Source organism: Podarcis gaigeae (assembly GCF_964106915.1).
Source record: "Podarcis gaigeae genome assembly, chromosome: 15".
In the NCBI taxonomy this organism is placed as follows: Eukaryota; Metazoa; Chordata; class Lepidosauria; order Squamata; family Lacertidae; genus Podarcis; species Podarcis gaigeae.
Genome location: NC_139692.1, coordinates 10,966,639 through 10,992,831, shown reverse-complemented (window position 1 = coordinate 10,992,831; position 26,193 = coordinate 10,966,639). Strand labels below are relative to the sequence as shown.

The 26,193-nt window shown below is 44.4% G+C and overlaps 1 protein-coding gene across 3 annotated transcripts; it reads right to left on the bottom strand.

Moving 5' to 3' along the window:
• Window positions 1-2: 2 nt before the first annotated feature.
• Window positions 3-25,704, bottom strand: POLD2 (DNA polymerase delta 2, accessory subunit). Of its 3 annotated transcripts, none has more exons than XM_083713669.1 (11): window positions 25,595-25,704; window positions 21,088-21,352; window positions 17,485-17,606; window positions 11,712-11,835; window positions 9,159-9,273; window positions 6,853-7,051; window positions 5,478-5,558; window positions 3,452-3,609; window positions 2,479-2,606; window positions 1,689-1,790; window positions 3-363 (listed from the first exon to the last, which is right to left on the bottom strand). In XM_083713669.1, the coding sequence occupies exons 2-11, from the start codon at window positions 21,305-21,307 to the stop codon at window positions 194-196; spliced, it is 1,419 nt and encodes a 472-aa protein (XP_083569795.1). In that variant the 5' UTR covers window positions 21,308-21,352; window positions 25,595-25,704; the 3' UTR covers window positions 3-193. The 3 variants fall into 3 exon arrangements, with proteins under 3 accessions (XP_083569795.1, XP_083569796.1, XP_083569797.1); XM_083713670.1 differs by having other exon boundaries at window positions 21,088-21,349; window positions 25,595-25,699; XM_083713671.1 differs by lacking the exon at window positions 25,595-25,704 and adding an exon at window positions 25,319-25,423.
• Window positions 25,705-26,193: the final 489 nt, after the last annotated feature.

The following is a 26,193-nucleotide window of genomic DNA, read 5'->3' as shown; positions in this document are numbered from 1 at the left end:
ACTTCGAGTTCTGCATTTATTTGTGTATGAAAAAATTGTAGGCAATTCACAACCAAGTAAATGGATGATATCTTTCACTGTATTCCTCTGTACAAACCATAGGTTCAAATATCCAGGAAATTTCATTGGGGGGGGGGGGGGGACAACAACGGCTCCAAGCTCCAGGGAAGAAGTAAGATATCAAACATGTCTCTCAGTGTCCAGTCTCTATTACTGTCTCGTCCTCATCCTCCTCCTCATTGGCACCAAAGGCAGAGAAAGTGACTGGTTGGCAGGTGAGGTCACGTAGATTGATCAAGCAAGCAGTCTGTGTGGTGGCAAAATCAGGGAGGGTCACCAGCAAGACCTTCTGACCGTTAGCACCTGGAAAGGCAGGAAAGGAAAACTAATTAATGAAATGAATCAGAAGGGCCTGGTGTTGTGGTCCATTGCTCATGCTTTGTGTGCAAAAAGTTAACAGGTTCGTTCCCTGGCATCTACAGTTAAGAAGGATGAAGCTGCAAGGGATGGGAAATAAAGAACTTTGCCTGAGATCCCAGAAAGCTGCTGGAAGTCAGAATGGACAATATTGAGCAGAACAAACAAGCAAGCTTTCTTATATACAAGATGAGCAGTGTTATCCAATAAAGTAGTTCTCTTAACATAAGGGGACACGGGTGGCGCTGTGGGTTAAACCACAGAGCCTAGGGCTTGCCGATCAGAAGGTCAGCGGTTCGAATCCCCGCGACGGGGTGAGCTCCCGTTGTTCAGTCCCTGCTCCTGCCCACCTAGCAGTTCGAAAGCACCTCAAAATGCAAGTAGATAAATAGGTACCCCTCCGGTGGGAAGGTAAACAGTGTTTCCGTGTGCTGCTCTGGTTCGCCAGAAGCGGCTTAGTCATGCTGGCCACATGACCCAGAAGCTGTACGCCGGCTCCCTCGGCCAATAAAGCGAGATGAGCGCCACAACCCCAGAGTCAGCCACGACTGGACCTAATGGTCAGGGGTCTCTTTACCTTTACCTTTATTAACATAAGGGCATCTGGCTGTGCAAGGGAACAGCCCCTCCCCGCATTCTTGCACACCCCTGTGCCCTCCCCAAATCTGCCCCAGAACAGATTTAGGGGCGACATGGGAAGAGGAGAGGAAGTTGCACTTGCTCCGCCAGAAGCCCTTGTATGAACAGAAATTCTTCTCTGAATACCACCCTAAGTACTGGCTCTGTAAAGTGGACAGAAATTCAATAGAATTATTACTTCAACATGAAGGTATTAAACAGAAACAAGCATCCCATCCACATCATAACCCTCTCCAAAAAGCTACTGGGCCGGTACACCAGTTGTGGGTAAACCTGCCCAGTGCTATAGTTGGATGAGATCCAACACATAAGAGTGGCTACGAGCAGCCTTTTTTGCCTAGGCAAATTTTCCAGCAGAACTCAATTTGCATCACAACAGCACTTTGTGCCTGGTAAAAAAACAACAACAAAAAAACACAACGTCTCAGGCTGGTCCTATAATCCCAGAAGACATTTGTTTAGTCTTAAGTTGAACAAGAGTGAACAAGGACCAAAACTCCGATGGGAAAACACACCAACATTATTGCAGAACTCGCTATGAATGAAGGAGCTTTGAATAGGTCTCAAGTCAGAAAGGATACAGACTATAAAGGTCTGGACCTTTCTTGGGAGCCAGGTTTTTACTGCCTTACCTTCAGCAACCTTGGATTTGAAGGACGGTGCATTCCCACAGAAATAGACGTGAGGGCAGTCCGTGAAGATGAAGGGGTCAGTCTTGTAAAATGGGTAACAGCCTGAAAAACAAGGAAACGGGTGCCTTTAAAGGAATGGCCCATCAGCAGACAGAAGCAAAAGAGATAGGAAACCGAAAAATCTGGGAAGACCCAAGATTTTCGATGGCTGGTAGGACCTGACCATCAATACACACCACCCAAAATCATGTGTTTTGGGGAAAGAAGCAAACATGTTAAAGATCACTGCCGCTAGCTGAAGACCACTGTCTTCTTCCTCACCCGTTTTTTAAAAGGGTAGATTTCTATCGTGTATCCAAAACTGGAGAGAGAGAGAAGCCAACTAATAAATTCTTTATCATTCATAGATAGGTATTTCATTCCTATACATATAATCTTCTGGTCACAGAACGCCCAAAGCAGCTCATGTCTATGAATGAACTATAACCACATACATATTAAAAACACAGATCAAGATCGACATGTTTTGCAAAAGGAGCGGGAAACCTGATTTTAAGAAATTGTATTAAAGTAATTTAGTTCGATTTCTAATAATTTGGAAAATGAATAAAAATAATTTGGGGCAAAAAAACCCCACAGATAAGAAAACAACGCAATCATTAAAAAGCAATCAATATAAAATGTTAACAAAAATTATTCATATATAGCCGACTGAAATAAAAATTGTTCCCCCTCCCCAATACAGTCAGCTGGATCACCACACAGCATGAGATTCCTTTGATGAAGTTACCAAGTGTGTCTGGGGCTGTGGGGCTGAGATGCCCAATCCGTAAGGTCCACTCCAGGATTTCTAGATAGTCAGACATGCTGCTATACTTGAAGATGTCACTGATGTTCTGGCCCGAAGTCCCTAAAAACCTAAAATTGAGGAGGGAAGTGGAACTGTTTACAGCTGAATGAAGACATCAAACCCTAGAATACCAAAGCATCTGTTAATACACTTTCTTCAAGGAATCAGGGTAGCATATATGAGTTCCCAAATTCCCCTACTCTCTTTATCTGCAAAACAACCCTATGAGGTAGGCTGAGAGGCAGCAACTGGCCGGACACCAGTACGTTTCCGAGCACAATTCAAAGTATTGGTGCTGACCTTTAAAGCCCTAAACGGCCTTGATCCAGTATACCTGAAGGAGCGTCTCCACCCCCATCGTTCTGCCCGGACACTGAGGTCCAGTGCTGAGAGCCTTCTGGAGGTTCCCTCGCTACAAGAAGCCAAGTTACAGGGAACCAGGCAGAGGGCCTTCTCGGTAGTGGCGCCCGCCCTGTGGAACACCCTCCCACCAGATGTCAAAGAGAAAAACAACTCCCAGACTTTTAGAAGACATCTGAAGGCAGCCCTGTTTAGGGCAGCTTTTAATGTTTAATAGGTTATTGTATTTTAATATTCTGTTGGAAGCCGCCCAGAGTGACTGGAGAAACCCAGCCAGATGGGCGGGGTATAAATAAAAATTATTATTATTATTATTGGCTTCACAGGAAGCAGAGTGCAAGATTGGAGCCCACTTTCCCAGCCTATCAGTTACTTCACAGCGCCAGTCTCCTTTCCTGTTCATGGCAGTCCTTGTGTCACCTTACCCAGAAGACCCCTAGATCACGCTGGCTCAATACACATGGAAGTGCTCTGAACACCTGAAAGCGCCCGTACAACAATGCTGATTTGCAGCAGCGGTGCTTCCCTTAAGAGTTAGGAAAACTGCCTTTACCTGACGCCATCAATGTTGGCCTGGTAGGGATTGGTCACCAGCTGCAGCGTGGAGTAGGCGCTCGAGAGGGGAAACATGCAGCGATGCAGCGGCTGTTGAGGCAGGGTGTAGTTGGTGGGATCAAACTCACCAGGCATCACATCTACAGGTACAGACATCTGTAAGGGCAAAGCGGGCAGGCAGTCAGCCCCAGGAAGAGCTCCCTTGCTGGGCAGAGGCAACAAGGAAAGAAGCTAGGCTCTGACAGGAGTGGGTAGAGTGGGATCTACAAGTACATTTCTGAATTGCAGTAGACCAGTATTTGTGATGAATCCCAATTGTTTAACAACAGCCAACAACAAAAAGCTTCCCCCCCCCCCATTGGAAATTAAGCTGCTGAGGTGAAGGAAGCTTATGGTGAAAACCAGGAGTGGATTTCTGTGCAGCAGGACCTTGAGCTCAGTTCTGATACTGAAAACAAATTCCTGGGCTCAGCATGTGATCAGAGGGACCACTGAGCATGACAATTGTACAGCTCTACACCCTATAGCCTGGTCACTAAATCCAGATTACTGCACTGTGTTTTACATGCACGAACTGATTTTGAAGGTGGCTTAGAAACTGCAGCTGGTTCAGATGTTGCGGCTGTTCACAAGGGTCCATTATGCGGAGCATGTCACAGTGTTAACATGCATTGGCTTGTGTTTCCAAGCCCGTTTTGAAGTGCTCTTTCCTTTAATGCCCTATTACCAGGGATGGGGCTCCCGTGGCCCTTCCAACCTTGTTGGGACTCCAACGTCCATCAGTCCCAACCACCATGGCCGGTGGTGGTCACTGCCCGTAGACTGACCAATGTCTTTCAACCTCTGTCCACCCATATGCAGCGTAGCGGATAATAATATGGACCTGCCTTACAGAAAGGCTTGGGGACCTGCAACTCTCCAACTTTTGTGGAATTCTTATCAGCTCCGGGAGTTGTAGCACGACAACTCCTAGAGGACCATGCAACATCCCCATCCCTGACCAATATGGCTTGGATCCTGGGTACGTAAAGGACCACCTGCTCCTGCAAGTTTCTGCCCACCTATTAAGATCTCCCCAGGAAGCTCTCCTTGGATTCCTACTGCTATGTGACGAATGCTTGGCAAGTAATTAGGACCCTCGAGAGGCTCATTCAGCCACTTCCTGTCCTGTCTTTAGAACAAGGAGAGGGACCCTGTGTCTGCATCCCAAATGCTGTTGGGCTACAGCTTGTATAATCCCTTCCTCACTATCGACTATGCTAGCTGGTTGTCATGGGAGTTGGAGTCTGACAATACAGTGGTGCCCCGCAAGACGAATGCCTCACAAGACGGAAAACTTGCTAGACGAAAGAGTTTTCCGTTTTGGAGGTGCTTCGCAAAACGAATTTCCTATGGGCTTGCGAGTTGTTGCGGGGTTTTTTCACCCCCCCTTTTCTAAGCCGCTTATCTGCTTATCCGCTCAAAGCCGCTAATAGCGCTAATCCGTCAATGGGCTTGCTTCGCAAGAGACGAAAAAACCGCTAAATGAAGAGACTCGCGGAACGGATTATTTTCGTCTTGTGAGGCACCACTGTATCTGGAGAGTCAAATGTCCCCCATCTCCGCTTCAGAAAGATCATTAAACCTGCTTTGATTAGATGTCCTTCTGATCCCCTAACATTTACGATACTGCTATTTTTAATAAGGTACTTCTTGCAAATTGATTTCTCATTACTGTTTTGCTGGTACTGTGAGCCACTTTAGGAACCCTATACGAGGCTAAAAAGCAGCACAGAAATATATATATATATATATATATATACATATATATATACATATAAATATATATATATATATATATATATATACATACCTTGAAAGTATTTAATATTGATTTGCCTAATATTAATACCTTAGCAGCAACCTGCAAGCTCAAATTATTTTCCTTCCGTGACTGAGAAATCGTTAGCCAGGCATGAACCTGGGCTTCACCCTAGACTGATAGAGACCCTGACCACCACCTCACTTCTGAAAATAGCACTCACGCTCAACTGCAGCAGGATTTCATCCAGCAGCTTCACAGCTTCCACGCTGGCAGCCTGAGTCTTCTTGGTCAGGTACTTTGCCTGAATGAGATCATGCAGGAAGGTCAGCCAAAGAAGAGAGAGAATGAAAGATTTAATGGGATGAGGAAATCTAGCGGGATAACTGAACCATTGATGGCTGCACTTACCGTATTTTTCGCCCTATAGGACGCACTTTTCCCCCTCCAAAAATGAAGGGGAAATCTGTGTGCGCCCTATGGGGCGAACACAGGCTTTCGCTGAAGCTTGGAGAGCGAGAGGGGTCAGTGCGCATCGACCCCTCTCACTCTCCAGGCTTCAGGAAGCTATCCGCAAGCCTTGGGAGTTCCCACAGGGCTCCCTGCGCTGCGGATAGCAGCCTGCCGCCCGGCGCGCGAGTCACCCAGAAGCAGAGCGCCCAGCGCGCCCGGGCAGACATCGGCCAGCTCCACAAGCTCGGGGGGCAGCGGGGCGGCGCAACGCCGCCATCCTGCTGTTCCCCGACCTGGCTTGGGGGGGGGGGGAATAAAGGGGAAAAAATTCCTTTATTTCCCCCCCAAAAAACTAGGTGCATCCTATGGGGCGGAGCGTCCTATGGGACGAAAAATACGGTAGTTTATGAAGGAAAGGTAAAATGTTTATTTATTTAACTTAGTTACTAAATTTGTATACCACTCTTCATCCACAGATCTCAAGGTGGTTCACAACATAAAAAATAAAGACGACTTGGGGGAACCCCAAACACAGATTTTGGTGGCATTTGGGGAGACGGGACGAAACAGTGGAAGTTAGATCGTGCAAGCAGATATCCTTACACTGGCAGAAAAGCTGATAGTGGAACTCTTAGCCAAAAAATATCTACAAATTAGACATCTGGTAGCCAAATTTGATATGGCAGCTAATAAGATTCGCTCCCGTTACATTAATGTATTGTAATTTTAAATTGACATGCTATAGACTTTTATAGACTTACGTCGTGTGATTTTAGAGGAATGTCTTGCTTTTGCCCTCTGTTGTGAAGGTCTTTGGCTATATATACAATGAATTGAATTGCTTGCTACGCTAGCACAACCTTGTGAGTTGGATCTATGTATTTATCTGGCTATCTGTTCTCTGCCGCAAGAAACGCATCATGCGACCTTAGCTTGGAAGCACTGAGTCAACTGCTTCCTAGCAACACTACCGATGGGCTCAGGGCCTGGCCTGAAGGCACCGGAATAGCTACTTTGCTAAAGCTAAGCTGGTCTCGGTCTGGTCAGTGCCTGGATGGGAGACCGCCAGGGAATGCTCAGGTTCCACAGAGGAAGAAAGGCAGGGTATAAAATAGGCCCGTGCAGAATGCATCCTAGGTCTTCACCTTGTTCATGGCGTCTCTGCTCTGGGTATTCTGGCTGAGCAAATTCCCTGCCAGAATGACACGGGAGATGAGAGATGCGCTGCACTGCTCTCCCTCGGCTCCCAGCTGACCCGTCACCATGTCCACCAGGAGCTGCATGCCCAGAAGACTCTCTCCACTCTTGCCGCCGAGGCCGAGGCCAGACACCAGCAAGACAAACCTGGAGGCACAAGAAGAACCAACCGCCGAGTGATTGAGGCGCAAGTCATGCCACTGAATGGGTGCCTTGACCTGCAGGCTTCAGAGGTAGACAGCGGAGGAACCAGCATGGCTGAGAGGTTAGGTTAGCTTCCTCCATCTATTTGTGTTCCATAGGCAACTGTCAGGCACTGGGCAGAGGAGGAATGGTGGAGACCTCCTCCCCAGCCTGACCCTTCCGGAGAAGAAGAAGACAGTTCAGAATTACAGCAGGGGTCTGAAGGAGATCTCAGCTCAGGGGAAGATGAGAGGAGAAGTTGGTAGATAATGGGAGAGGAGGAGGGCAGAGCCTGAGCAGCTGGCTGACACGTTATCACTAGAAAGCATTCCAGACCCACCATCTCCCAGAAACCGGTGAGCCTTAAAAGTAGGAGAGCAAAGAGCTTAGAAGCAAAGGGCCCTCACAGCCACCCGTAGAAGGGATGACAAAGGATGAAGTGCGAGAGGAGAGGAGAGACATACTTGGGGCAACGCCATTATTCCAAGAGGCTCATTTCCAAGCCTCTCTCTGTAAATACTGAATAAAAAGTAGACGGTAAGGACTTTTCTCTTCCTGGCAAGCTGCCATGGAGGCTGGTTCCTCTGCCGCCTGACAGCAACTGAAAGCATTACTTTTTAAACACTATTTTGATTATGTTCATTTTCTTTATTTACTGGATTTGCCATACCGCCCTTCCTCCCAAAGGAGCCCAGGACAGCAAACATCAAAAATTATGAGACAAATGCATCTCACCCGGGAGGGCATTCCATAAACATTGCTAGTTTGGGCTCTGTATGAGGCTCTTTTTGAAAGGGAAAAAATGTGGTATAGATTGTTGAATAAATAAAATGCAAATGAATGATGCTAGGGCACAAATTGCCTATGTTTGGCTTCTGGGGACTCTCGGGGGGGAGAGAAAAATCTGTTTGCCCTCAAAAATTACAAGAAAATTGAAAACAGTCAAATGAAAACCATACAGTCTCAGCAACCTCACAAAGCAGAGCAATGCCTCCTCCTGAGATTTCCATAAGCCAATTAATTTATTTGTTATAATGTTTACAAACCATTTATTTGTCAGAATGTTTACAAACCACCAACACATAAAAATATATAATAACATCAAAACTGCTTTAATGTTTTTCTTTACAATCAAGCAGTATATACATTTTTGTGAAATACATAAAACTATGAAATAAATAAAACCATAAAATTGTAAAATCTTAAAACAAATGACGAACGCTAAATCAAATTATAAACACTTGGCAAAACAATTATGTTTTCAGGGTGTGCCGAAATATCAGGATTGTAGGCGCCTGCCTGATTTCAATAGGACAGTGTTCAAAGTTACTGGTGCCACTATACTAAAGGGCCTGGTTCACGCAGAAGCTGAACCAGGAATAACCAAAATGGTGCCCTCTGAAAGATGTGAACTATTAACTCTCATTAGCAACACTGAGTGCCAATGCTTAGGGTTGATGGTAGTCCAAATCAGACCTGAAAGGCAGACTCTGATGTAGAATGCAACAAGGTCTAAAGAAATTAGGAAGCTTACCTAACCAAACAGGCTAAATAAATGGGCGATATCAGTAGATATCGACTTGAGAGTGACCTGGGAAATAAACTGGCAGACTTGGGTATTGATAGGACGGAAAAAGTTTCTTTATCATGCAGCCATAAATTCACCCCTGTCGGCAACTCAAATATCCAGGATGGGATTAATTTCCTATATGTATAATTTTTGGGTGGGTGGGTTTTGATTACTTTAATTTGATTATTGCTATTTATATCTCGCTTCCCAGCCAAAACACAAGCCTCTGAAGTGGCTTACAGGAGTCCTAAAACATATTTAAAGCATTAAGAAATACTTGTGTTACATTAAAAATCCAAATTTAGACTTAGAGAATGCAACAAAGATGGAAGCAAAAGGACGTTATGAGAGCAGAATCAGTTCTAAAGCATCGGAAAGCAGTGATGCATAGTCTTAAAACCTTTTCTTAAAAATTACAGACCCTTGTCTCCTCCAGCTTTAGCCTGCTGAATGGCTGCACGCTCTTCTTATGCCCCAACAACAAGATTTAGGTGGTCTCACCTGTCTGTGCTGGGCCCCATCATGGGCAGCTGGGTGGGCATATCTGCAAAGCAGTGATCCTCAACAAGGAATCTGCCATCATCCGTCTCCGAGCCGTAGACAGCGAGGATGGTTCCTGGCCCAGCAGAAGAAAGAGCCGTAATTACAACAGTTTAGCGCTAGCCTGTCCTGAACAACGCACAAACACGGGAAACACATTGCCTTTAATAACATGGTCTTGTTCTGCTCTCTTCAACCCATCATGTCTTCCGTGTAAAAACAGTGTTGTTTTTTTAAAAAAAATTGCCTTCCACAGAAAACTGCTCACCTATAGTTGCACATGGGGGACGCAGGTGGCGCTGTGGGTTAAAGCCTCAGCACCTAGGACTTGCCGATCGAAAGGTCGGCGGTTCGAATCCCTGCGGCGGGGTGCGCTCCCGCTGCTCGGTCCCAGCGCCTGCCAACCTAGCAGTTCGAAAGCACCTCCGGGTGCAAGTAGATAAATAGGGACCGCTTACCAGCGGGAAGGTAAACGGCGTTTCCGTGTGCGGCTCTGGCTGGCCAGAGCAGCGATGTCACGCTGGCCACGTGACCCGGAAGTGTCTCCGGACAGCGCTGGCCCCTGGCCTCTTGAGTGAGATGGGCGCACAACCCCAGAGTCTGTCAAGACTGGCCCGTACGGGCAGGGGTACCTTTACCTTTACCTTTTATAGTTGCACAAGCTCACTTGCCCTTTCCTAAAGCTTTTTGCTATCACTCCTTCTCGTAAGAAGGTATCTCAAAAAGAGCTAAGGAGGCCAAGAAGCCTTTCCTTCACTATGCTAGAATCCCACGCCCTTCCCAGGATTCAGAGAATAACGTTAATTAAATGGCTGAAAGCTGGCAATTGTTGTTACAGTTTCACACACAAATAGGATGGGAAGGGATTTCCTGAATTTCAGTTCTCTTGTTGGTCACAAACCATACCACTTTACTTTCATTCGCCAGATGCCTCCTTTAGTTGACCCAGATCGTGCTTTTCCACCTTCCAATCGTTATAAAATTTGAAGAACTCTGGGGGCAGAGCTTCCTATTATAGTGGAACAGATGTCTTCAAACCTGAATTTGCAGACATAACCTGAATGTGGCGGTTGGCATTATCAGTGAATAAGCTCTCCACATCAATTTCCTCTGCAGGTGTGCCTTTACCCTATCAAGTCCACTCCAACCTGCAACCCAGATTCGGGGGGGGGGGATTATTTTTAAAGGGTTGGGGCTTTGGGGAGGAAACTGGCAGGAGAGAATCACTGGGCAGAAAAGGGTTAATCAGAGACATTGCCTACCTGTCAAATTACCCAGCAAGTCTCCCACACCCCAACTACAGCCACACTTCCGGTTAAAGTCGCTTCAGGTTGAGCGTTTTCAGGTTACGCTCCACGGCGACCTGGAAGTAACGGAACACGTTACTTCCGGGTTTCGCCGCTCGCGCATGCGCAGACACTCAAAATGATGTCACGTGCATGCGCAGAAGCGGCGAATCGCGACCCTTGCAGACGCGGGTTGTGTTCTACTCAGGATGCGAACGGGGCTCCGGAATGGATCCCGTTCGCACCCAGAGGTACCACTGTACATTTGCCATACCAGAGAAAAATGGGGCTGTGGCCTGGGCTGCTCTCGTAACACGTAGCTGACTAAGGCAGCACTTACAAAGTGGGGCAGCAGCCCCTAAGCATTCATTCTTCTGAATAACATATATCACTTAATCTTACAAAACCTAAAAGCAGCTCACACAAATTACATCACAAGCGAAATGTCAGTACATATCAACAAAATAACAGTACGAATCCAGTAGAAACGTTAACCAAAACATACTGTTATTATGCCTGTGGTATAACTGTTCCCCTTGAGTCTGCTAAGCTGTGCCCTGAAAGCAGTGTTTGAAACTCCCATTGTCCTCAGTGCATTTTGCAACAGGGAATTTCATTAGCACGAGCGGTTTCTGAGCTCTGGGTACAGTACTGCGCCGAAGATTTCAGATGTAAACTGCAGTGTGGAAAAAAAGAAGGATCTCTCCACTTCCAGCTACTCTCTGAAGACTGGAGAAGAGACCCTCTTAAGAATATTAGGGGGGTGGGCGAGACCATGTGAAAAATGAAATAATATTTTAGCTGCAGTTCATTCATTAGCAGCTTTGTATTCTTCTTATAAAAAATCATGCAGACGTTCCATTGTTGCTCCCATAACCTAGGTTTAAGGTGCCATTTAGCTCCTAGCTTTCATATTTCAGTTTCTAACACTGCCCCAAAGCTATGGGCTGCTCTTTTCATACAATGGGGTCAGCGCTGCAGCAAGATTCAACTGCCAATAAAGTCAGATTCTGTTCATGGGATGGGGGCGGGGCATCATTTTGACCTTTGTCCCAAGCAGCAACACTTACTGGCCCTAGTAATTCCATATAAGTCAATTAGGCAGATTGGGAAGGATATAAAGGTTAGCGCTGAATCCTGCACTCCTATGTGTTTCTGTGTAGCCTGTTGGTTTGAACATCATACCCTGGTCCCATTACCATGACTGTCCTGCCCCGAAACAACCTACCTGTCACCAGCTTGTCAGTTTGAATTGCTCCCTCCAGTTTAATTCGCTGCAGCTCGTCTTCCAAGATCAGCTCATCTGATTGGTGGATATACTTGGTGCGGGGAGGCTGTGGTGGCAGATTGTGCTGGGAAAGCAAGCAAGCGACACCCGGATGTGAGGAAGCAGCAGAGGCTACACAGTTCTGGAGCCATAGCTCACCATCAATTTTTTGTACCCAGCCCATCTGACTGGTTTGGCCCAGCCGCTCTGGGCAGCTTCCCACAGAATATACAAAAACACAACAGGACATCACACATTAAAAGCTCCCCCAATACAGGGCTGACTTTAGATGTCTACGGAAGGTTGTATAACTAATCTCTTTGACATCTGATGGCGTTCCACAAGGTGGGCGCCACTACCGAGAAGGCCCTCTGCCTGGTTCCCTGTAACCTTGCTTCTCACAATGAGGAAACTGCCAGAAGGCCCTCAGAGCTGGACCTGAGTTTACAGGCTGAATGATGGAGGTGGAGGCACTCCTTCAGGTATATAGGGCCGAAGTTCAGCAGCAGAGCACTGGCTTTGCATGCAGAAGATTCTGGGTTCAAACCCCATTGTCTCCACATATGGCTGGGGAAACTACTCCTGAAACCCGTGCCAGTGTCATCAGTACTAAGCTAGACCGATCACTGGTGTAACAGTATAAGGTAGCTTCCGATGTTTCTATGTAAAGCTAGTCTCAGGGAGAAAAATAGCTTTGCAGCAACCCCAACATCATATTTAAAGCCCTTCATGGTCCTGGACCCTGAGACCTTTGTGACCACCTCCCCCTGCATAAGACGCTACAGAAACTGCATTCTGCAAGCTGGGCCTTGCTCCAAGAGTCTCAGTTCAGCAGTAAGCTCATTAGTGGCAAGGATCAGGGCCTTTATCATCAGATGATCAACCTGATGACTGAGAAAGCAGCAGTTTGCAGCTGAGCTGGGCAAAGGTTTTTCTTTTTGAAATACGTTTGCTGCCACTGCAAAGATTATGAGGATCTTTGGTGGCCAGATAAAAAAACTGGAGAACAGAATCAGGCCCATGAGCTGTGGGCTAAGTCACCTCCCGGCCTACACTGACCAGTTGGGGCTGGGCGATATATGGTTTTCAACATCGTGATATATCACCAGCTGAACATCGCAATATACCAATATATCACAATGTCTGAAATAAAAAACAAAATTTGAGCTCCACTTTTAAATACAGAGGCCTGCTTGGAAGAAAAATGGACATTATTGGGACAGAGCTTCTTCGAGAGTTGGTGTTGAATATAAAGGACTGTCAAAAAAACCGGCAAAGAGAAATTGAGAGAGGTCTAAGAGCCTCGGAAGTTTGGGATCCAGGTTGAGAATAGATGGACTGATGGACATTGGTTTGGGGATCAAAACCGGGAAAGGGAGGGTGGGATTTGGGAATCCAAAGGGTGTTAAAACATAATTTGTTAAGTTCTTTTTTAATATATTTTTTGCAATTTTATGGAATGTGGGAAAATCGTGGGAGGGAAATTTGGGTCGACTTTAGGAAAAAGGTTTAAGATTAAGTTAAAATTGGGTCTTTTTAAATTAAATAGATATAAGGTTCTTAAAAATAAATTGAGGAACGGAAGAAAGAAGAAAAGGAAAATAACAGCATGATTTAAACAAATTATTAAGTTAAGGTTGAGAAATAAGATAAGAACTTGTTGAGCGGATAACATAAACTGGAATACAAGAAGGGGAGGGGCGAGGAGGTCTGAGAAATAAGGTGAAGGAAAATAAGGTTTTTAAAATATTATGTGTTTTTTAATTGTTTTCTTTTTTGATATTTTTTTGTTCTTTTAAATTTTGTTTTTTGTCTTTGACTATTTGGAAAATCTCAATAAATATTAATTATTAAAAAAAAACAATGTCTGAAATATAGAGCTATGTAGAAGCACTGGCTGCTTCCCAGCTTCTCCCATATTGTGAATTTTGCCAGCGCCTGTTCTTGTGGTTCGCTGCTCTCTGCATGAGGCAAGGGAGAGTTGAGCAGACAGAGTTAACAGAGGCTGCAGGAACTGAGAGAAGAACTGGCTGGCTTCACAGCTTTTCCTTTCTTGTGATTTCTGCAGAGCACACACATACATCATGATTCACGACATACTGCCAGGTCAAAACTTATGAAACCGATAGCACAATATGGACTTCAAACGGGTTTTGGATGATATATTGATATATCACCCAGCCCTATTGACCAGCAGTGATGCATCAGGTAGGGGTCTTTTCCAGCTCTCCTTAGAGGCTGGCGATCAAATGAGGAACCTTCGGTGATGCACCACCAACCTTCAGTGCCTTCCCATGAAAATCCTTCCCAAATAGCCAATACATGGCAGGGAACCATTTCAGGTATCAGCTGTTGGAGTTCATAGTCTACGTGCAGCTTGGCAAGTGAGCAATTAGTGTTTTGACTACAGGCTAGGGAGAGAGAGCACGGGAGAAATTTGCCTGGAAATAAGAGGACCTAGTAACTTCCTGTATGGAAGTGAGAGCTGGACCATCAAGAAGGCTGATCGCCAAAGAATTGATGCTTTTGAATTATGGTGCTGGAGGAGACTCTTGAGAGTCCCATGGACTGCAAGAAGATCAAACGTATCCATTCTTAAGGAAATCAGCCCTGAGTGCTCACTGGAAGGACAGTTCCTGAAGCTGAGGCTCCAATACTTTGGCCACCTCATGAGAAGAGAAGACTCCCTGGAAAAGACCCTGATGTTGGGAAAGATTGAGGGCACAAGGAGAAGGGGACGACGGAGGACAGTGTTCTCGAAGCTACAAACATGAGTCTGACCCAACTGCGAGAGGCAGTGGAAGACAGGAGTGCCTGGCGTGCTCTGGTCCATGGGGTCATGAAGAGTCGGACACGACTAAACGACTAAACAACAACAACAAAGTAACAGCTCGGTGATTGGCTGAGGTCTCCCATATAGGCAGCATGAGCTATGACATTGTTTGGCTAGTTGGGAGTATTCTGGAGGGCTTGGAGAGTGATGAAGTTTGTGTCTGTATATAGTAACTTGTATATAGCTTGTGAGTTTACTGCTGTATATAATAAACTACAAAATCAAGTTACTAGTCGTCAGCTTTGTTCCTGATCGTCGTCCTGACTGAGCAGTCTCGATCGTTGCCTAGGAAAAGCTGCACTACTCTGCTAAGTTGTGCATCATTGAAGAAGTTCAGAGGTCCTAGCAGCATCCAAAAGGACTTCAGAAAGTGCTCAAAGGCTTCGGAGTTTTAACTCAATGCTTTTACAATATGTGGACCTGACGGGCTGGAATAATGCATTACACTACAGCATGACTCATACAAACTAAACAACAACAACGAAGAGAGCATGCCATCCAGGGAAAGTCATCCTATGACAAGAAGTACTTATTTTCCAAAAGGGAAATAGAATGCGCAAACAATAATTCATAAGCTGTTTCCCCTCTAACGGACTGCGGCGAGTAAAAAAGACTTTTAGAAACGTCTCCAAAAGTGATGTTACTCATCTGGTCAGCAACTTCCTCCAGCCAAGCTTTGGTGGTTCGGCTCCAGCGCATGTGTTTGCAATCATGAAGTGCTGCTTGAATGGAGTTCATTATCAGGGCGAGTTAAAACTTATTACTCAACAACCGTCCTTCCGAAGCTAGCTAGGACCTCGCTTCTCGCTAAAGGCTTGACCCACGCTGCCAGCAGAATTAAGGAGGCTTCCAGATGGGGGATTGTTTTCCCAGGGACCAGCCAGGCATGCTGGTTCAGCAAGAATGACAGCTGCAAGCTGCAAAGCGGATGTTTTTTGGGGGAAGGCTGTAGCTCAGAGGCAGAGCAGCTGGTCTGCATGCAGAACAGCCCAGGTTCAATCCCAGGCATCTGCAGGTAGATCTGGGAAATGACTCCTGCCTGAAACCCTGGAGAGGCGCTGCCAGTCACTGTAGATGCTGTGTAAGGTGGAGCAATGGCAGCTCTCTGGGTTCTTCTCCCAGCCAGACCAAATAGTATACAGAGGACAATGAGGGCCAAAGGGTAGCAAAGTCAAGAGAGCCACCTCTGCAAAAGAAAGCCTGTTTGCGGTACGGGTTAAGAGTGCTAGACCAGGGCCTGGGAGTCCAGTCACTGTCTCTCAGCCTAACCTAACTCACAGGACTGTTTTGAGGATAACCTTGGTGCAGTCATAGGAAATGTAGGTTAAACCTCAGAGCCTAGGGCTTGCCGATCAGAAGGTCGGCGGTTCGAATCCCCGTGACGGGGTGAGCTCCCGTTGCTCAGTCCCTGCTCCTGTCAACCTAGCAGTTCGAAGGCACGAAGTACAAGTAGATAAATAGGTATCGCTCCGGCGGGAAGGTAAACGGCGTTTCCGTGCACTGCTCTGGTTCGCCAGAAGCGGCTTAGTCATGCTGGCCACATGACCCAGAAGCTGTCAATAAAGCGAGATGAGCGCCGCAACCCCAGAGTCAGCCACGACTGGACCTAATGGTCAGGGGTCCCTTTAACTTAACCTTAGCTCAGAACGGTCTATGCTGACTGGCAGCTGCTTCGCAGGATTTCAGACAGTGGACGTTCCCTACCTGGAGATGCCTGGGATCAAACCTATGACCTTCTGCATGCAGAGCAGATGCTCTGCCCCTGAGCTACAGCCCTTCCCATAGCTCAGTCTAACCTACCTCACAGGGCTGTTGTAAGGATAAAATGGAAATGTGGGATATAACAAGAGGAAGAAAATAGGAGCAATGTGTAAAGTCCTTGGTTTAAGGCAGCTTCCTATGTTCCTAAGACGTCCTGGTTAGTACCTGGTTAGATTCTCTCCTCCAGTCCCAGAGTGAACTACTGCTTTAGGGGACACTCCTGCCTGGATAACACCCCCTTTTAATAGTGACTTACCCCTGGGTCTCCACAAATGGAAAAGCTTTACCTGCTTAAAACTTGCCAAGATGCTGCAGATTTAAAAATATTTTTCAACGTACATGTTTAAAAAAACCCCATTGGGTACATTTCCTTTGTTATTGCTATGAAGCAAAGACTTTCTGTCCAAGGCACAATTTAACTTTACATTTTGATCGGTGCCAACAGAGGAATGAATAATTTAAAATACAGAAAGCGTCACATGCCGAAAGATCCAGTTACAGCAGGCTTCCTCAACCTCGGCCCTCCAGATGTTTTGAGACTACAATTCCCAGCATCCCTGACCACTGGTCCTGCTAGCTAGGGATCATGGGAGTTGTAGGCCAAAAACATCTGGAGGGCCGAGGTTGAGGAAGCCTGAGTTAAAGGAACACTTCAAGAAGACTCCTTTGCTTCCTTGTCCACAGGAAATCTATAACGCAGTTGTAAGGAGTATTTCTCGTTTCATGGTCAGTGATGTAAAAGGCTGAAAGAAAAACGGAAGCAGCCATGATTGACCATGTGATGGGACAAAGCTTCAAAAGTGAAAATAATGCCATGTTTATATATTTCCAAGTGTCATTTTAAAGTACAAAGAGTCTGATCAGGTTTGTACTGCCTGCGGAGACATTAATGACTCCACCAGAGCCTTCTCCCTGATTTGCTTGCACAAAGCTTAAATGGAGGTTAAGATATGCCTGGTCTATACAGAACACCTGCTCTGATTTGTTTATGGGGCGACTAGGTGACAATTCATCTCGCCTCCCTCCTGATTCGCCTACTGATTTGAACAGGCTTTGCTGTGCCAGATGGACCAACGGTTCGACTCCGTAATAAGGTCTCATACATACAGCCTTAAAAGCTCAAGTTCACCCTCCCGTTACCTCTTCGCTGATTTCCCGCAGGATGGAAGGCTGAAGCTGCATAGATTTGAAGAGCGTCCCCACCACACAGCATTTCTCTGCCAGCTGCAGCTCACAGAGTTTCTTCACGGTAATGTTGTTCCCTTCGAGAGAGCAATGGCAGATTAGACGTGTGGCTTTTTTTACAGGAGCTAAGAGTGCAAATCCTAACTTGATAGCTGGTGTGGGGGGACAGGATGTTAGGGTTGTGTGTGGTTATCTTTCTACTAGTCACCATAAGTGGAGGGGAACACCGCTGTGTGGGTGGAAAGCTACCATCAGTGTTCTCCCCCTCTCCCCATCAGTAGTAGCAAACTGAGAAACTCTTGAAACAGGGGGCTGGATCCAAGGCTCCATGTGCAATTGGCCTAAACATTGCATTCTTACGAACTGAAGTGTTTCACCAAATACGAACAGAAGAACACGTTGATCCCACCTGCTTTCTGAGAGAGTAAAAGTTGCATGGAGGATCATTCCGTGAATCTCTCCCCACCTTGGAACATCTGGATCAAAATACCCCTGACCAAGTTTGGTGTTCAACCCAGAACCACCAACAGAACCAGCACTGCATTTCATATGCAGACCGGGCGACCCCAACTTTAACATCCCTTGTTGAAATTTACAAGATTTCATGGAAACAAGAGTAAATGCTGCACTCTAGTGGACTGCCAGTGAAAAAACCCTATCTAAAACTTGAAATGACCCTTTTTTCTTTGCATTCTCTTCAAAGGGTTATTATTATTATTTTAGCAACATTATTATATTTCCATAGCACTCTTTATCCCAGGATCACAGGGTGTGGGGTACAATATAAAAACACAAAAATACATACTATAACAACAAACAAAAACAATACTCCCACCCACAAACTTTAATATGGATTTGTTTAATTAGCCAAAGGTCTGGGAAAAGAGGAATGTTTTTGCCTGGCGCCTAAACATATGTAAAGAAGGCACCAGGCGAGACTCCCCAGGGAAGACATTCCATAAATGGGGAGCCACCACAGAAATGGCCCGTTCTTGTGTTGCCACCCTCCAGACCTCTCACGGAGGAGGAACACAAAAAAAGAGCCTTAGATTATGACAGGGTCCAGGCTAGTTCATATGGGGAGGTATTGCAGTCCTGTGCTGTTTAAGGCTTTATAGGTCATAACTTAGAGTTGTGCAGTTGTCTTAGGCTGCAAAACTATCCATGCTTACTTGTCCCTGTGCATATTAAACTTACATAAGATTGTATTTTGGGGGTATTATAGCAAAGACTAAAAGATTTATCGTGACATTAGCCTGAGCTGTTTTCCCCAAAACAAGGGCAGGGTTTGGTTTGCTTGCATGAATGAATGAGGTATAGGGACTTTTTGGTAGTTCACCAGGCCAAAGAGTTTAACCTATTACAGGAGTGGGAGCAACAGTTAGCTTTTTAATAGTCATGGCCACGATCCTCTCGCTAAGAAAAATTGCCAGTTCTTTCCTTATTTATTTAGGGACCGAACTGAAGCATCTGAAACACCTCACTTCTTGAACTGAACTTGCCTCATGGAAGCTCACATTTGGACACCGTTAGCAAATCTTTCCACGCTACGATTTGGCAGTATCAGCCGTTTTCCAACATAGCTGGAGTGCTAGACATTGCAATCCCTTGGCTAGAGAGCAAGCCATTTCTCCCAACAGGAACAAAGTAATAATTCAGAGATGAGGTTCATGGTCGGAGTCATGGCTTAGGTACGTGAAAGTATGCAGCTTTCAACCACTTAACAATCTTATTCCAAAATGTTTTTATTCAGAAAGGAGTTGCTTCCTGGTTACAACAGCCAGGCTAATTGTTGTATTTTAAAAAGAAAAATCCCTCATTCCACTCACCACCTGCTTTGTGCAACATCTTGCTTGATGAAGAGTTTTGGAGAACTTGAAAGCATACTGCAATTTTGTGATACTTTGAGCACGAAGAGTCGGACACGACTAAACGACTAACCAACAACAACACAGGTAAAATGTACCTAGTGTTGTTGTACCAATTTGGAAGAGGAGAGGGAGAAGTGTGTGAAACCTTAAAGTGTTATCCACAGTTGTTATCCTGGTTGAGGGTTTTTTTAGGGAAATGGTGGGCGTGTTATGAAGATGCATGTAAAAGCAGTGGAATTAATGAATGAATGGTGGTAAATTGCAGTAATCTAACCTTGAGGTTACCAGAGCATAGTAAAGGTAAAGGAATCCCTGACCATTAGGTCCAGTCGTGACCAACTCTGGGGTTGCGGCACTCATCTCGCTTTACTGGCCGAGGGAGTCAGCATACACTTTCTGGTTAACGTGGCCAGCATGACTAAGCCGCTTCTGGCGAACCAGAGCAGCGCACAGAAACGCTGTTTACATTCCCACCGGAGCGGTACCTATTTATCTACTTGCATTCTGACGTGCTTTCGAACTACTAGGTTGGCAGGAGCAGGGACTGAGCAACAGGAGCTCACCCCGTCACAGGGATTCAAACCGTCGACCTTCTGATCAGCAAGTCCTAGGCTCTGATCAGCAAGTCCCACAGCGCCACCCGCGTCCCAGAGCATAGACAACAGTAATTAGGCCATTCCTGCCCAGATAGGGGTCCGGAGTTAGTTAGGTTTTCCAAAACCTGGGAAGGTTTCTCAAGGAGTGGTTTTACCACTGCCTCCTTCAAACAGGCAGGAATCACCCCCTCTTGTAAAGAGGCGTTTATCACCTCCCTGGCTTAGCCAGCTGTTCCCTCCCTGCTGGTTTTTATCAGCCTAGAGGGGCAAGGGTTTAGAGTGCAAGTGGCCACCCTGACTGATCTGAGCACCTTGTCCACATCCTCAAGCCTCACCAACTGAAACTCATCCAACACAACAGGAGTGGACTGTGCTCTGGACACTCCACGAGATTCATCTTCTATAACAGCAGAGTCAAGGTCTTGGTGGGTGCAAGTGATTTTATCCTCAAAATGCTTTGCAAACAAGTCACAGCGAGCTACTGTTGGTTCTATCACCTCCTTTGGGCCAGCCTGTAAAAGGCCCCGCATAAAACTCAGAAAAGCTCTGCCAGATGACATAGTATGCCTTCTTTGCTGCTTTCACTGCCACTAGGTAGGCTCAATAATGAGTTAACCATAAATGACAGCACTCTTCTCTGATGCTAGTGGTGAATGCATGTATTCATACTCTAAATGTATTGAGAGTCTATTCCAGGGGCCAGCAAACTTTTTCAGCAGGGGGCCGGTCCACTGTCCCTCAGACCTTGTGGGGGGCTGGACTATATTTTGGAAAAAAATAATGAACGAATTCCTATGCCCCACAAATAACCCAGATATGCATTTTAAATAAAAGCACACATTCTACTCATGTGAAAACACCAGGCAGGCCCCACAAATAACCCCGAGATGCATTATAAATAAAAGGGCACATTCTACTCATGTAAAAACATGCTGATTCCCAGACCGTCCGTGGGCCAGATTTAGAAGGCGATTGGGCCAGATCCCAGGCCTACTCATGGTCTATTCTTTACCAGTCTACCCCCTGCAAAAAAATCTGTTTGGAAGGGTCACCACCACCACCAGAGGACATCGTTTTGATGGCATGCTTACCCCATTTGCCTCGGATTCTTTCAACCAACAACGGTCTCATCTGAATGAGGCGTGTGGCATAGATGTGGGCATACTGTCGATTGAAAGTCCGCTCCCCAAGCCTGAAGTTCTGGGAGCAGTTGGAATATGTGGAGATGGGCACGCGGTCGAAGGTAGAAGCCACTGTAGATGGTGAGGTCAGGAGGCTCTGAGCCGATTGGGCAGCTTGCTCTGAGAACATGGTCTATGGAGGGGCTACAGGCCTAGTGGTCTACACAGCATGCTTCTGCAAGAGACAGTGGAAACAATGATTTATTGTTACTATTTATTCAATAATTATGATACCACATTATCATATATCTATGCAGTGTACAAAATGCAAAAATGCAAAGCCAATGCAAGAAAACAAAAAGAAGAGTACAAAAAACCCACAGTCTGGACATAATATATAGATGACAGATTGGGAAAGATTATGGAAAAATGATATAAAATTTACAGCATGTACGGCTCTTAAGGAGAATTATATGAAAATGATGTACAGATGGTCTCTAACTCCGGTTAAATTATAAAAATGCATAAGACAAAAGATATTAAGTGCTGGAAGTGAAAGAGGGAAAAGGTATGTTTTACCGTATGCGGTGGCAATGTAAGGTTAAAAAAAGTTTTTGCGAAATGATTTATAATGAATTGAAAAAAAATGTTAAAAATAACATTTGTTAAAAAGCCAGAAGCTTTCTTAATAGGTATAACTGGAATGGATATACTGAAAAAAATATTTAAAAATTGTTTATGTATGCAACAGCAGCCCGGATATTGATAGCTCAACACTGGAAAGAAGAACAAGTCCCAACTAAAGAAGACTGGCAACTTAAATTAATGGAATACGCTGAAATGGCTAAATTAACTGGAAGACTAAGAAATCAAGAAGACAGCAAATATAAAAAAGAATGCAAAATTGTTTATCGTGTAGTTACAAAAGTAATGTAAAGAAGTTAATACAATAGCAGGTTTTTAAAAACACTTGAAATATTAAGGAGAATGTTTAAAATTGGAAATAATTAAGGATAAATAAGTTATAGACATGTATAATATAAGAAACTATAAAAAAACTAGGGGAGGGAATGGAGGGAAGTCAGGGGATCTGAGTAATCCCAAAATATGGATTGAATATGGTGCGAAAATGTTTTACTTTCTATTTTTATTTTAATTGTATTTGTTACGGTTTATATGATGATAATGTTTAAATGTGACAATTAATTTATATGATATTTTTTTAAAAACCCACAGGCTAGGTGCACATCATACATGTAAAGCACATAGCTTCCTACAAAGAATCCTGGGAACCACAGTTTACACCTCACAGAGAAACAATTCCCAGCACCCTCAACAAACTACAGTTCCCGGGATTCTTAGGGGGGAAGTCAAGCGCTTTAAATGTATGGTGTGAACACAGCCATAATATGATATGGCATGAATCTCCCAAGTTCACAATGTGAGTCACTTTCAAGAAAAGACTGCTAAAAGGGGAGTGGATACAAAAACATATGTCAGTCAGTTTTATTGCACATAGCCAAAGGCTACCACGATGTACACAGAATCATTCAACAATTAAAAGAAAATATACTGGACTGATACAAAAAACTTAAAACATTTATATTATCAAGACATTACCTACTCTAAATAGAGCTATAAAAGTACCTTAATATACAGGTTAAGACATTAAACAAAATTTATAGGCTAAAATTATCACATGGCCACTAATATATTAAAAAATAATGTTAATTAATACAATGTGCAATTATATTCGGAGTTTGGTGATAAAGGTAGACTATAGCTTGATGTAGATAGGGTTAAATAAATTCATCTCCTTTACAGTTGGTGGCTACCTTGGCTATATAATTTGCTCTAATTTTCCTAGTGGCAGTTGCAAAGAGTGCTACACGCCAGGTCACATACTTAACTGTGTCTGTGAGGAGATATAAAATCATGTCAGAGGGGTTCGGGCCAGGGGGCCTTGTTATTATAGGTGCTAAAAATCGTTCTCTTGCTTTTTTATATAAGGGGCAGCACAAGATATAATGCATAAGGTCCTCTATTTCAGACATCCCCTAATGCAAACTCATTCATTTGTTGGTATGCCTCTGTGTCTCCCATCTCTATAAGCAGAGTTTTTTGCATTTAATCGTAACTCTGTATAAGCTTTCTGAAGTTGTACAAAAGCCAATTCTTTAAAATAAGGTGTATGTTCATAGGCCACTCTAAGTTTAAAATATAATGGGGCGCATGTAGATAAGAGTTTAGATCGTTTTTAGTTGCCACTGCCCTCATGGTTCGTACAAAAACATATGGAATATGTAGAAATGGCGAAGCTTACCAGAAAAATAAGAAAACAAGATAAGCTTTTTATAAGAGAATGGAAATGCTTTACAGATAATAAACAGATAAGAACATTGGCATGATCATTGTAACAACCTGCAGTTTGAGTATATGACTATATGAGCAAATTAAGTTCATTTGGATATGCAGAAAAAAGATATAAAAAGTTAAGGAAACACAAAAAGAGAGCGGGCAGGAAGCCGAGTTTCAAAATGTTAAAATTATTGAAATGTATAAAACTGAAAATCGTCAATAAATAAATAAATAGTAGAAAAGAAACCGAGCACCACACAGGGCAGGGGTTTTGTAATGAATTTAATATTGTAATAAACTTAAGAAATGGCAGAAAGAGGGGGAAGGAAGCCGAGTTTTAAAATGTTAAAATGATTGAAATGTATAGAACTGAAAATCATTCATTCATAAATTAATAAATGAAACTGTGCACAACACAGGCCTGGGTTATTGTAATGAATTTAATACTGTGCTAAATTTAAGGAACCACAGAAAGAGGGGGAAGGAAGATGAGTTTTGAAATGTTAAAATGATGGTAAAATGAAGGAGCGTCTCCACCCCCATTGTTCTGCCCGGACACTGAGGTCCAGTGCCTTCTGGCGGTTCCCTCCCTGTGAGAAGCCAATTTACAGAGAACCAGGCAGAGGGCCTTCTTGGTAGTGGCTCCCGCCCTGTGGAACACCCTCCCACCAGATGTCAAAGAGAAAAATAACTACCAGACTTTTAGAAGACATCTGAAGGCAGCCCTGTTTAGGGAAGCTTTTAATGTTTAATAGACTACAGTGGTACCTCGGGTAAAGAACTTAATTTGTTCTGGAGGTCTGTTCTTAACCCGAAGCACCACTTTAGCTAATGGGGCCTCCTGTTGCCACCACGCCGCCGGAGCACGATTTCTGTTCTCATCCTGAAGCAAAGTTCTTAACCTGAGGTACTATTTCTGGGTTAGCAGAGTCTGTAATCTGAAGCGTCTGTAACCCAAGGTACCACTGTATTGTATTTTAATATTCTGTTGGAAGCCGCCCAGAGTGGCTGGGGAAACCCAGCCAGATGGGCGGGGTATAAATAATATATTATCATTATTATCATTATTATTGAAATGTATAAAATTGGAAATAATAAATAAGTAATAAAAATAAACTGCACACAACACAGGCCGGGACTTCACAAGGGAAAGCCTTTTTCTAGTATGAACATAAAAGTTTCTCATCTATGTATGTGTGTGTGTGTGTGTGAAACTCATATATATATATGTGTGCGTGTGTGTGAAACTTATATAAATATTTACATGTATGTGTGTGTGAAACTTATATAAATATTTACATGCATGTGTGTGTGAAACTTATATAAATATTTACATGCATGTGTGTGAAACTTATATAAATATTTACATGCATGTGTATGTGAAACTTATATAAATATTTACATGCATGTGTGTGAAACATATATTTACATGCATGTGTGTGTGAAACTTATATATTTACATGCATGTGTGTGTGAAACATATATTTACATGCATGTGTGTGTGAAACATATATATACATGTTTGTGTGTGTGTGTGTGTGTGTGAAACTTGTATAAATATATACATATGTGTGTGTGTGAAACATATAAATATATACATGTGTGTGTGTGTGAAACATATATATATATATACGTGTGTGTGAGAGAAACTTATATATATACATATGTGTGTGTGAACCTATATATATATACCTATATATATGTGTGTGTGTGTGTGAACCTATATATATATATATATATATATATATACACACATATATATATATATATATATATGTGTGTGTGTGTGTGTGTGTGAACCTATATATATATACCTATATATATATATATATGAAACCTCCACCTGCAAAGTCCCTGCAGCCACACGCACAGCGGCGACACACACGACAGGCAGGATCCTGCCCGCCTTTGCCCGGTTACCACAAGGCTTCCCCGGCGGGATTCGTGCCCAGGGGCAGCCGTGCCCAGCAGGGGCAGCCGCTCAAGCCGTCGGGGCGACCCTCCTGGCCGCCCCGAGTCCGCCCGGACCCTGGAGCCAAGCGTCTCTCCGCCCGCCGGCCCGCCCGCCGCCCCGCGAAGCCAAGCCCTCCTCCTCCCTCGGGGGAAAAACGGGAGTCACCTCTGCCAACGCGGGAGTCTGGCGCCGCATCTCCCGCCTCCACAGGGATTGGTGGGGGGAACCCCGGGAAAAGCGCGCCAAACCCGAGGGACGCCGGCCGGAAGTGACGCGCGAGAGCGCCGCTGTTTCCCTTCCCCCGTAGACTTCGAAAGCAGCAGCAGCCACCGAAATGATAATTCGGTATATAAAATGGCCAGAGTCGTAATACCTGCATGCAAAGAGCTGTGGTCAGAACATCTGAGCTAGAAGAGCTCCAGCGTTAAGATAAATGCAACAGTGTAAATAGGTTTTGGTGGATGCAATAATAACGGAATACGGAACGGTATAGTTTCTGTAAAATGTGCAGGGATTTGTGATATGTAAAATGAACCATGGAAAGAGTAGGGAAGTTACATCTTAAGGATGTAATAAATGAGTACTTTAAATTGTAGAACAGAAAATTTAATAAAAATTATATATATGGCTTTAATAAAAATTATATATATGCCTATACAGCAGGGCGGGGTATAAATAAAAAATTATTACTACAGGATTATTATTACATTATTATTATTATTACCTGGATGGGACAGAGCAGAGTGGCAGCTCTACAGGCACAC

Bases quoted from the DNA above. Each gene is read 5' to 3' on its own strand.
- POLD2 (XM_083713669.1), bottom strand. From the start codon at position 21,307: ATGTTCTCAGAGCAAGCTGCCCAATCGGCTCAGAGCCTCCTGACCTCA. The intron at 5,559-6,852 runs GTGAAGACCTAG...GATCTCATTCAG, and splicing joins GCAGAGACGCCATGAACAAG to GCAAAGTACCTGACCAAGAA. The intron at 364-1,688 runs GTAAGGCAGTAA...CTGCCTTTCCAG, and splicing joins CAAATCCAAGGTTGCTGAAG to GTGCTAACGGTCAGAAGGTC.